At 37.5% G+C, this 13,154-nt stretch overlaps 2 protein-coding genes across 2 annotated transcripts; both read left to right on the plus strand.

Annotated features, from left to right (window-relative positions):
- The first annotated feature begins 538 nt into the window (after positions 1-538).
- On the plus strand, positions 539-7,868 carry unc93a (unc-93 homolog A). Its single transcript, XM_084432354.1, has 8 exons — positions 539-714; positions 1,264-1,445; positions 3,326-3,555; positions 3,635-3,760; positions 3,960-4,177; positions 5,912-6,047; positions 6,135-6,266; positions 6,947-7,868. Exons 1-8 carry the CDS (start codon positions 616-618, stop codon positions 7,240-7,242), a joined length of 1,419 nt encoding a protein of 472 aa, XP_084288480.1. The 5' UTR covers positions 539-615; the 3' UTR covers positions 7,243-7,868.
- Positions 7,869-10,495: 2,627 nt separating this feature from the next.
- ttll2 (tubulin tyrosine ligase-like family, member 2) lies at positions 10,496-12,259 on the plus strand (the record flags this gene model as incomplete). Its single annotated transcript, XM_084431330.1, has 1 exon — positions 10,496-12,259. The coding sequence occupies one exon, from the start codon at positions 10,496-10,498 to the stop codon at positions 12,257-12,259; it is 1,764 nt and encodes a 587-aa protein (XP_084287456.1).
- Positions 12,260-13,154: the final 895 nt, after the last annotated feature.

Consider the following 13,154-nt stretch of genomic DNA (forward strand, 5'->3'; position numbering starts at 1 on the left):
TAAAAAAACGAATTTTTAACTGCCACAGAAGGAGAACCGTTTCCTGTTAAACAGTCTCATGTTTGCAGATTCAGAGAGGACAAACTATGCAGTAAAAATTGTCATTAAATTATATTACTGGTAAAATCTGCTGCACATGTCTTGGCTGACGTGACTACAAGCATATCAAAATACATGTGAAATGTAGCACAATAAAGCAATCGGCACTGACATCATAAAAACATTCTATTTGACAACAGCGTGAAAGACTGTTAGCACAATTTTGACAAATGCCAGACTCTATATATATATATTTTTTATCTTAGGTTGATGTTTTAGAACAGGGACAGGACAAGAATAGGAACGTGCTTTTCCATCCTAAAATTTCCATTGAAAAACTTGTTAAAAGCACTTTTTGTAACTGATAAGAGATCAGCAATCATTGACCAAGCTTTAGTCGTGTAAATACTGTATGCTTTTTGATTGCATTGCATTGAACTTTGTCCTAGAGGATGTTCAGCCTAGCTATATTAGTTCAGTGTGAATTGCAAATCAGTTTAGAATCCGTTTCGTTTTGGCACGTGACACATTCACTGGAGGAATTCCTTCTTCTTGAAGCATTTACAGGATTTCAAAATGAAAACATTTATGAGCCGAACCACCAAAAATGTCCTTGTGGTTTCTTTTGGATTTTTGCTCTTATTCACAGCATATGGAGGGCTGCAGAGTTTACAGGTAACTAATATAAATCAAGAGATCATAGATTGTGTAGCATTTTTTATTTGTATGTCGCTTTGGACTGCGTTTGATAATGATGTCTAATAAATGATGTAAAAAATCTTTTTGTTGACATTACTCATAATCAGACTCTCGCAGTACAGCGTCAGTGTAATTTTCATAACCAAATAGAAATTGAGCTCTAAATTAGCATGATGTTAGATGACAGCATAGGTTATGTATATATAAAATAAATAAAATTCAACATATTTTTACTTAATAGACCTATTTATAATTGAAATATGATTATTTGCAGAAAAGGTGTAAAGTATAGTTCATTGATTTTTTCCACATCCATTTACTAAAGAGGAAGTTTGGGTGCATGGGAAATCAAATTCATAATATTGAAAGTATGGTACAATTTACACAAATTATTTATAATTTATGAAAACAATTTATGATTGATTTAAAGCATTTTTTTTAATCTTTAAAATCATCTAAAGGGACAGAACAGGTATTGATTTGTGGATGTATTTATAGTGACAGAAGCATGTTTGTATGTTACAGAGCAGTCTCAATGCTGAGGATGGAATGGGCGTTATATCACTCAGCGTCATCTATGCAGCCATCATTTTGTCCTCAATGTTTCTTCCCCCAATAATGATCAAAAATCTGGGCTGTAAATGGACCATCGTCATTTCAATGGGTTGCTATGTGGCATATTCCTTTGGAAACCTTGCGCCAGGCTGGTGCGTGTATTTCTCCACCTTTTGTACTTGCTTATCCATAATATACACAAATACTTAATGTAAGTGTTTAGTTTTAAGCTAAAATGTGAGAGACCGTTTCAAATCCCAGACATGACAAGACTATTATGTTTGAGATATAAGACAGAGCTTAAAGGGATGGTTCACCCAAAAATGGAATTCTTTCATTAATTACTCACTCTCATGTGAGTTACTCACTCACGCATGTGTCATGGTGCTTTTGTGAATGTGAGTTGTAGATTAATATTTTGTAAATAAAGTGGAAAATTATGTTTTTTTGCGCAAACAAAGCACTCACATCGCTCCATAAAACTGAGTTTAAACTATTTGGGTCACATGGATTACTTTAATGATGTCTTTATACCTTTCTGGGGCTTGAAAGTGGAAGTTAACTGTCAATGGAGGGACAGAAAGCTCTCAGATTTCATTAATAACTTCTTTATTGGATTTCCGAGGATGAACACAAGTCTTGCATGTTTGGAACGACATGAGGGTGAGTAAATAATGACAGAATAAAAAATTTGGGTGAACTATCCCTTTAAAGCAGTGGTTCTCAAAGTGTGGGGCGCGCCCCACTGGTGGGGAATAGAGACGTGACAGGTGGGGCGCGCCAAATGGGAGGAAATTGTCCTTTTATGCCTTTATATCTTTATCCAGACATCCCAACTGTCCCGGAAGTTCCAGGAGTCTCCCACATATTGATAGCGGCTCCTTGACGCCCGCAAATGAGATCCAATCTCCCGGAATCGTGCACTAGAGAGTGACTGCGCGCACATGTGTGTGTGTGTGTGTGTGTGTTTGTGTGACTATAAAGGCATATTAATATTAGCGGAACAAACTTTCGCGCCCATAGATATATGTGTAGCTATATCTATGTTTCACGCCGATGGGTAGCAGGCTAGTGTGGGCAATAAATAAATTGTGCAATGCAAAACAGGCTCATTGCAGCCACTAATGCAGGGATAAATAGACCTTTTTTAACAGATTGCAAAGTGGCACTTTTATTGCTTTTCTATTTTTGAACTTGATACAAATTTTGACACAGCTGCACTTTTATTTTCTCTATTTTTGAATTTCATGCAAATTATGACACAGCTGCACTTTTATTTTCTCTATTTTTGAATTTCATGTAAATTATGACACAGCTGCACTGTGTATTTTTTAACTTTCTGTTATTTGATGTAGATATTTAGTTTGTATTTAGATATAACTTGTTACTATACTGATACTACTTGTTAATTCAATAAATTTGAACATTTTATTTCTTTAGCATGTTGAGGCAGGTGGGGCTTGGAAATTCCCCCTTGTCCAAAGTGGGGAATTACCGAAAAAGTTTGAGAACCACTGCTTTAAAGGGATAGATCTGTAAAACCATCATAAAAGTGGTCCAAATGACTTGTTATGGAAGGGTTATGGAAGCTAGCACATAATATATGAAAAAAATATATTTAAACTGTTCAGAAGTTTTTTAATGTTTTTGAAAAAAGTATCTTACCAAGGCTGTATTTATTTGATCCAAAAATACAGTAAAAACAGTAATATTGCAAAAAATATATTACTGTTTTCTATTTGAATGTCAAAACGGAATTTTCAGCGTCATTACTCCAGTCTTCAGTGTCACATGATCCTTCAGAAATCATTATGATATGATGATTTGCTGCTCAAGAAACATTTCATATTATTATCAATGTTGAATGATGAATGATTTTTGTAAAAACCGTGATATTGATACACTTTAATGAATAACAATTCAAAATAATTTTTTTGGTAACATTATTGTCTTTACTATAATTTTTGCCCAATTTAACAAATTCCGAAGATAACAAATGACTGAAGTCTCTGAAATCATTTTGTTTCTGCAGGCCAAGTCTGATGACCACTTCTGCCATTCTAGGTATGGGAGGTTCTCCGCTGTGGTCTGCAAAATGCACCTATCTCACAATTAGTGGAAACATGCGTGGCCAGAAAATCAACAAGAAAGGCCAGGATCTCATAAACCAATATTTTGGCATTTTTTTCTTAATTTTTCAATCTTCTGGCGTATGGGGAAACCTCATGTCATCTCTCATATTTGGCCAGGACTCTAACATAGGTACAGTTGAATTAAATACTTTGCCAGCGTCTCTGTATTTTGGTGACTGTAAATGCACTGAGCGTCTATCCGTTTCTAGTCGAAGTCCCTGAGGAGAACCTGCAGTTCTGTGGTGTGGCAACATGCCTTGACAATTTCACCATCATTGGAAACTCAACCCGTCCAGCAAGACACTTAGTAAACACACTACTAGGCTGCTACATTGGTAGGTCATATTTGTGTACAAACATAACATTAATTTTTTTTTTTTTTTTGGAATGCTTGTTGAAATAGGACTTCATTAATATTGTCCCCTGAAAAATATCTAGCTTAGAATATTCAGCGCTGTGTGTAGGCAACTAATTTTCATTGTTCCATGAAGGTCCATTAAGACTGTATAACTTAGTGTTTCCTGGTCTATGCAGGTGTGGGGGTTCTGGCCATGATTTTTGTGGCAGTGTTCTTGGACAACATAGACAAAGGTCTGGCCAAAGAATTTCGAAAGAACAAGGGCAACGAATCATTTTGCAGCACCTTTCTGGCTACCTTCAAGCTCTTGAGAGATCCCAGACTGTTGCTGCTCATCCCTTTGACCATGTACAGTGGGTTCGAGCAAAGTTTCCTCTCTGGCGAATTCACAAAGGTACCTAACCAAATACAGACTGGGGCAGAGTCAAAAAATAAAGGGGGCTTGGGAAACAAAATGCCACCAGAATTAATAAAAATGCAAAAAAAATGTATGATGTTTTTAAAATTTATAACATACAAAACAGTTAAGCAAATGGATGCCCTACGCAGAACTTCAGTTATCCCCTTATATTTAAAACACTGAATATCTCATTGCATTATTTGGTTACACTTTATTTTAATGTTTCCATGTTACAGTGTTATTACACATTTAAAGGGATAGTTCACTTTGAAATAAAATTTTGGTATGTTTTAGCTTACCTCAAGGGCATCCAAGATGTACTGTAGGTGTCTTTTTTTCCGCAGTAGTTTCAATTTTGATATTTTTAGGTCAAACCGTTCTTGTCTGTCAGTCATATAATGCAGGTTGATGGTCACTGTCTCAAAACACAAGCACAGAGTCCAAATTAAAACAATTCCCCATCGTCCAAATTAAACAATTCCCCATCGTAAGTACACATTGATGGCCTAAGACACGAAACGAGCGGTTTGTGTGAGAAAACGAACAGTATTTATATCGTTGTTATCTCTTGAACACAGCACACGTCCAAATGATCTGACGGCGCGGGCGGGTATAGATATATAAATAGATGTCGCCTTGGCTACTGCAGTTCATTGGAACGAAACCGTAGCCAAGCGACATCTAGTGTATACATCTATACCCGCCCGCGGGCGGGTATAGATGTATACACTAGATGTCGCCTTCGCTACTGCAGTTCATTGGAACGAAACCGTAGCCAAGGCGACATCTATGTATATATCTATACCCGCCCGCGCCGTCAGATCATTTGGACGTGTGCTGTGTTCAAGAGATAACAACGATATAAATACTGTTCGTTTTCTCACACAAACCGCTCGTTTCGTGTCTTAGGCCATCAATGTGTACTTACGATGGGGAATTGTTTAATTTGGACGATGGGGAATTGTTTTAATTTGGACTCTGTGCTTGTGTTTTGAGACAGTGACCATCGACCTGCATTATATGACTGACAGACAAGAACGGTTTGACCTAAAAATATCAAAATTGAAACTACTGCGGAAACAAAGACACCTACATCTTGGATGCCCTTGAGGTAAGCTAAAACATATCAAAAATTAATTTCAAAGTGAACTATCCCTTTAAGTACTGAGTAATAATAATGTACTTACTATAAGGTTAGGGTTAGGATTAGGTTTATGATTAGTTCCATGTATTTAAGCACAATTCATAGTGATTACTATTTTTAGTAAATACTATAGTAAATAAAATGACGTTACTTATAACAAAGACACTGTAAAGTTACCCATTATTTATGCAATTGTAATTACTGCATTAAACAGTCTGTGTAAATACATTTACAGTAAATGCCACTTCAGATGCAAAGATGGATTTGGATATTTACCCCTAAAGGGTGCAACATGGCGAAAGTAGTACGTTAGAATTACATTCATACTACACACACTCATACATACAACACACTCTTTTAGCGGTTCTGAAGTAATCACTCACTCAAAATAAGTAGCTACCTGAGAGAGTATGCGATCTCGGACTCAGCCATTTTGTTTGACTGGTAACAGGTCAATTGCTTATTCTAATTGAATTTATTGTTTAAACATTTATAAATTCAAATTTAAGATCATAATGGGAAAGTTAATTTCTAATTCATTCTCATGGAATACGAGCATGTGTTTGTGATCCTCTTTCCCGCAGAACTATGTGACTTGTGCATTAGGAATACATTATGTTGGCTTTGTGATGATCTGTTTCGCTGCTACTAACTCCCTGTGCTCATTTGCGTTTGGGAGACTGGCTGAATACACTGGAAGAATCCCCCTCTTTTGTTTGGGTAATACATGAACAGGTTGACATATGGTTTAAGGTTAAATATTGTCTCTAGAATTGATGCTCATACTGTCTTACTACACTTTCACAGCGGCACTGACAAACCTGGGCTGTTTTGTGGGTCTTTTGTTCTGGGAGACTCAGCCAAACCAGCTGCCTGTGTTCTTCGTGATTCCGGCTCTCTGGGGCATGGCAGACGCTGTGTGGCAAACACAAACCAATGGTGAGTGCTTCATTCTGCATCCTACTTAGTTACCTATACAGTCAAGTTATTGTTATGAATATTAAAGGGTTAACGTTAGCTCACCTAAAAATGTACTCACCCTCAAGCCATCCTTAGTGTTTATGACTTTCTTTTTTCAGCCGAACACAATCAGAGTTATAGAAAAAATATCCTGGCTCTGAATGGCAGTGAATGGCACCATTTTTTTTAAGGCCAAAAAAGCGCTTCCATCCATCATAAAAGTAATCCATACAACTAGTTAATAAAGGCCTTCTGAAAGGCATTTTTGTAAGAAAAATATCCATAATTATAACTTTATAAACTGTAATCACCAGCTTCCGGCGTATGACGTAGGATGTAGGATGTAGGAGTAGCGTAGCGGAAACATTTCTCTTTAAAAATTCTCATTTTAGACTTCTAATTTGTGACCGGTGTTTTGTTTTGCTCGATCCTCTGCGCTTCCGCATTCGTCAATATGTCATGCGTCATTTAAAAAAAAAAAAAAAAGTATTATTATTACTATTATTATTACTTAACATTAATAAAAAAATGCTTCCACAGATATTTTATGTGTTTTATATTTGTTGTTTTGCATTTTATGGTGTTCAAGTTCACATTATGTTGTTAAGTTATAAATATTTGTATAGTTATTTATTATACTGTATATTATTTCATTGCAGCACTTTATGGAGTTCTCTTTGCTGAGAACAAAGAAGCAGCATTTGCCAACTACCGCATGTGGGAGTCCCTTGGTTTTGTTATAGCCTTTGCTTACAGCACATTCATCTGCCTGTCCACCAAGATCTACATTGCTTTGGCTGTTCTGGCCCTTACCATGGCAACTTACCTTTACGTTGAGTACCAGGAGTACAAGCATCCAACTCCACCAGTGATAATGGAGGACTTGCATAAACCGGAAAAGGCCGACCTCAAAGAATGTAACGATAAAGATATTATTGCCCAGACACAAATGTAAATAGATTTTGGTTGATATTTCTGCCTCAGCATGTAAAATGTTGATTTTTTTGTTGTTGTCTTTCAGAGATTATTTTTACAGTAGTTTTTACAGTGTTGATGTAGCATATAAATATTTTGATAAATCTTCTTTATAACTGTACAAAGGCAAATTTTGTGTTTTTATGATTCTGTTTTACCTCATTTTTACACTAAGTGCAACAGATAGAATGCTCATTATGTTAAATGTGAGCATGTCTGGTTAACATTTGGCACTCAAGGACCTGGTTTAACCTTAGTTCAATAAGTACATTTAAGTAGCTTTTATAAACGTGCCTTAGAAAAAAACATTACTGGTGTGCATCTTGAGACAAAACAATGGCACATTTATTTTAAGATATGTCAGTGCAAGTTGCTTTCAGTTAAAACAGCTCAAACATGCATTTTAGTCTAAGACTAGCTTAAGCCTTGTCTGTGAAACCAGGGGGAAAGTATTTGATTGATTAGGAGATCATATGAAAATATTATCATAAAGTAGGCTTGTTTTACTGATTTTGGGATAGATATCTATATGGAGTAAATAAGCTGTTTTTCCCCACATAAAACATGACGTTAAATTAAATTACACCAGCATCACTGTGCTGAGTCAATGATCAAAGTTTGGTGTTGTAAAACATGCCAAATCTACAAAAAAGAAAATCATTGGGTAAGATCCTGATAATAAAATGTGTAACTGAGACCATAAAAAAGAAATGACGTTTAAGATTATATTATTATCTTTTTATAATACTATATAATATTCTTTACAGACAGAAGATTAACCCCTCAGCATCACTGAAGTGGCAAAAACAAGACAGAATATATGTAAATATTGCCATATATGTATATATATTTGGTGGGGGGGGGGGGGGGGGGGGGGGGATTATATGAATTATGATTGTCATATAAGATAATCTTTACAGCTTTTATCAGATATGGCTAAAGGGTGTTTCTGCATGCAGGTTCTTCCTGAAATACTCATATAAATAGTTTGTGTGAGTCATCATGAAACCATTTGCAGATTAAACTCTTCCGGAAGCTCAAATAGTGTTTCAAACTTTGTATGCATTATAGCAATGGCTTTTACTTTTATTAAAGGCAAAATTTTGAAAATGAGAAGTTAAACAATGAATCAAAATAACAGAGGAAAGAAACTCATACAGGTTTGGAACAACTTGAGGGCGAGTAAATGATGAAATAAATTTTATGTTTTGGGTATTTTACATGACATTCTACCTCCAATTTTAGTTACCATGACAGGAGTTAATTCATTCCCCAATATACAAACAGCTGGACTATCAAATTCTGTACGCGGTCGGCTGCTATGAAGGCTGTAATGTAACTCACTGTTTTCAAATGTGCTTTCTCCCTTATGGTAAATATAAACTAATATGGTTTATGGTATGCAGCCTGGCCTGCACACTAATGCACAATATATGTAGCCTATAATACTACATACTGCAGCTACATTGTTTTGCATTGTAACCAGTAGATGGTAGCTTTCTCACTGAAAATAAACTCTCGGGCCTCTTCCTTAGCTTTCAATTGGTGCATTTTGATCTCCAGTAGGTGGCAGTGTTTTCTTCTTGTCTGTTATGGTCGGATCTGAGGAAAGAGAGAGAGAGAGAGAGAGAGAGAGAGAGAGAGAGAGAGAGAGAGAGAGAGCAATAACAATAACATCGCTCATCAGTTTACCTAAATTGTAACGCTATTAGGCCTACGTGACATTAAGTCTACGTTTCGACTTCACTTAAAATGTTATATGGTTGCCAATTTCATTTAGGCCTACATAATAACATTTTCATCTATTGTCAATTACTGACATTTTTGAAATGCTTACAAAATACACTAATCTTTACACAGCACAAGTGTAGCTATTAGTTAAACTGTATTCGATTTAGACCTTCGAAACATATTTTTAGACAGATAAATAGCCTAATATGCAAACAAAAAAATACGTTTGGAAAATATATATTTTAAATTGTATTATTAGTATTATTATAAAACACAAAAAATACAGAATGACAATATATTAGCCTGAATGCCAGGGAGCAAGAAAATAATGAAGGCTACCTTTTTAAAGGATTCACAGTTTTCAGTAGAAGAATCAGAAATCAGATACACAGTATAAAAAGGTTGAAGAAAGGCTTACTCTTACTAAATTTACACTTGTGTATAAAATATTTAGCCAAGTTTGGAAAATATGTTGACGTCGCTTATTCACGCATGGTGACGTCACCTGCTGTGACCGCGCAACATAACACTCGCATGTCAGCAGCTCACATGGGCGCGCTTTCATTCCAAGGTTTCCTAGCAACGAAAGATGACCAGAGCAGAGCAGAGGACAGAAAAGGAGCCACAACCACAACCTGTCTGACAGGAGCTCTGAGTGTAGAGGATCTCCCAGACAACAAAGCTCGGGCAGGTAAGAGTGATTTATATACTCTACACTCGGTGTAAAACTAAAACTATATATTTTATAATGTGATAATTTCACAGTTAATGTCCCAAATTAATGTAGAAACAACATAAAGACAGTTTTATAAATGAAGGCCAGTATTACTGATATTAATACAGCTACTGATGTCTCAATGAAATAGATTTTTTTCCCCCCAATTTTAAACTTTAATTATAGCCATTCAACATTACAGTGTAATGTTGAACGATAGGAAAGCTATCAATTGATAAGGCTTCAAAAAAATATATAACAACTTTTAATTTAAGTGAACTTCATATTTACCTGTGCCCTTCCTGCCTGTCTAACAGGTAGGAAATATACAGAAATTGAACAAGAGCGTGATCATATAGCTAATGTAACGCTAGCCAAAGGATGACAGAAAAATTACCGGATGCTGCGTTAAATGCGTTAACTTAAATATTTTAACGCATTAATCTGGATAAAAAATTATCGCATGTGTTAACACGTTAACGTTGACAGCACTAATATATATATATATATATATATATATATATATATATATATATATATATATATATATACTGGATTTGCTACTGGATTTGTAAGCCTGTTCACCTGTCGAGAGGAAGAGGTATATTTCTATATGTATCTCATGTATCTCATGGCATGCATTTGTAACGAGTCACGTGTCTTGTAATTAAGAGGCTGTTTACATTACTGTCCAAATGACTATCCAATGGATAATTAAATGTGATTTCTCCTATTTCCCATAATTCAAAGAATTGTCTGATTTCTTGGAGGTTCTGGGATCTTCTCTATGGCCGAAAAGGAACATGGTTTTGCTCCTCTGGTGTTCCGACTGCATGGAGGAGCTCCGCTGGTGGTGCGTGAGGTTCTGCTGGAGCGAGGATGGGAGGAGTATGATGAAGACGAGCAGGAGGAAGGAGACTGGAACCTCTACTGGAGATCCTCTGGCTTCCGAAACTCTGACTACAAAAACATCCTGCCCTGGCAGAGACTGAACCACCATCTCAAAATGACCCACATTACACACAAGGACTATCTAGCACGACATTTGAGAAGAATGAAGAGCGCTTTCGGCACAGCCTTGTATGACTTCAGCCCTGCTGCTTTCATACTGCCAAACGAATACACTAAGTTTCTAGGGGTGTACACTAAGAATCGCACCACTGATAGAGGGAAGTCTTGCTACTGGATTTGTAAGCCTGTTCACCTGTCGAGAGGAAGAGGTATATTTCTGTTTAAAGATATCAAGGACTTGGTCTACGACTCTTCAGTAATCATACAAAGATACATCAGCAACCCGCTTCTCATTTCAGGCTACAAGTTTGATCTCCGCATTTACGTTTGCGTAAAGAGCTTCTGTCCTCTTGTGATTTACATGCACCAGGAAGGCCTAGTGCGTTTCGCGACTGAAAAGTACACCCTTGCTTCTTTAGACAACCCATACTCTCACCTGACGAACACCAGCATCAATAAGTTCGGATTGTGCTACGCTATGGACAAAGAGCGAGTTGGCCGAGGATGCAAGTGGACCATGAGCAAATTCCGCAGCTTTCTTCACAAACAAGATGTAAACGAACTTCTCCTTTGGCACAGGATCAGCAATATCATCACGTTGACTCTGCTCGCAGCCGTTCCTTGCATTCCCTCCAACCCCAATTGTCTGGAACTGTTAGGGTTTGACATCCTCATCGACTCCAGCTACAAACCGTGGCTTCTGGAAGTCAACCACAGTCCGGCGCTTTCATTAGACTGCCCTGCTGATGTAACTGTCAAGAAAGGGCTGATCAATGATATAATCGACCTGATGAATTACAGGATGATGGATGGTTTCAGACAGAAGGAAGACCTCAGAAAGAGATATACAAGATCAGGTAGATGGTATTTACAGCCAAAAATTCCTCTGCTACCCAAAACTTTGCATGCTACTCCATCGGGCAAGAGAAGCTGGAATCAGTCTATCTCAACCTCTTCAAGTTCTCAAGACACTGTGTTGTGTTCTGTGGATGATTGTGCTAGAAATAACAGCAGGTATGCTTCTCGCCCCGTTCACCCCATTTCAAAATCCACAATGTCCAGTGGACATGAAAAGGCTCCACAGAAGCTGGAGGAAATTAAGGTTGAGGTGGATTCTGATAACCTAAAACTCACAACGCTTAACAGTACGAGGCAGTCTCACAGAAATACACCATCTTCCATATTCAAGTTGCCTTCTCTTCACATACATAAACTCAAGTCCCCAACCATCCCATGGAACCGCAGGACTCAGGACAGAGACATCCCTCCTTGTCGTGTTGGAGACTTCATACTGACGTTTCCCTTCAATGAGGCTACGTGGAAAGCCTCTCAGGACCAAGTGGATGTTAAGGGTATTGTGAATGAGGTCCGTAAACTCACGAAAAGACTGGGATCTTCCTTTAACGGAAAAAAGAGGACAAAGGCGGACAGCAGTCAGAGTTGTAATGCTGTCAGGGACAAATTTGAGTCTCTGCTTTGGGGGCCAAAAGATCCACCTCTTCTCAGCGAATGCTACTCCTCAAATTCAGAAACTACGTAAAATGGTTTAAGTTGGCCTAATTTTTTCAACAATTTGTATTCTCTTACAAGACAAGACAATTGGGGAGAGCATATATATCGCACTTGCGCATACACTCACCTAAAGGATTATTAGGAACACCTGTTCAATTTCTCATTAATGCAATTATCTAATCAACCAATCACATGGCAGTTGCTTCAATGCATTTAGGGGTGTGGTCCTGGTCAAGACAATCTCCTGAACTCCAAACTGAATGTCAGAATGGGAAAGAAAGGTAATTTAAGCAATTTTGAGCGTGGCATGGTTGTTGGTGCCAGACGGGCCGGTCTGAGTATTTCACAATCTGCTCAGTTACTGGGATTTTCACGCACAACCATTTCTAGGGTTTACAAAGAATGGTGTGAAAAGGGAAAAACATCCAGTATGCGGCAGTCCTGTGGGCGAAAATGCCTTGTTGATGCTAGAGGTCAGAGGAGAATGGGCCGACTGATTCAAGCTGATAGAAGAGCAACTTTGACTGAAATAACCACTCGATACAACCGAGGTATGCAGCAAAGCATTTGTGAAGCCACAACACGCACAACCTTGAGGCGGATGGGCTACAACAGCAGAAGACCCCACCGGGTACCACTCATCTCCACTACAAATAGGAAAAAGAGGCTACAATTTGCACGAGCTCACCAAAATTGGACAGTTGAAGACTGGAAAAATGTTGCCTGGTCTGATGAGTCTCGATTTCTGTTCAAGATGCTATCCTATCAATATGGGCCAACATTTCTAAATAATGCTTTCAGCACCTTGTTGAATCAATGCCACGTAGAATTAAGGCAGTTCTGAAGGCGAAAGGGGGTCAAACACAGTATTAATATGGTGTTCCTAATAATCCTTTAGGTGAGTGTATAATAATAGCTTTTTT

This window comes from Rutilus rutilus, assembly GCF_951802725.1.
Source record: "Rutilus rutilus genome assembly, chromosome: 15".
In the NCBI taxonomy this organism is placed as follows: domain Eukaryota; kingdom Metazoa; phylum Chordata; class Actinopteri; order Cypriniformes; family Leuciscidae; genus Rutilus; species Rutilus rutilus.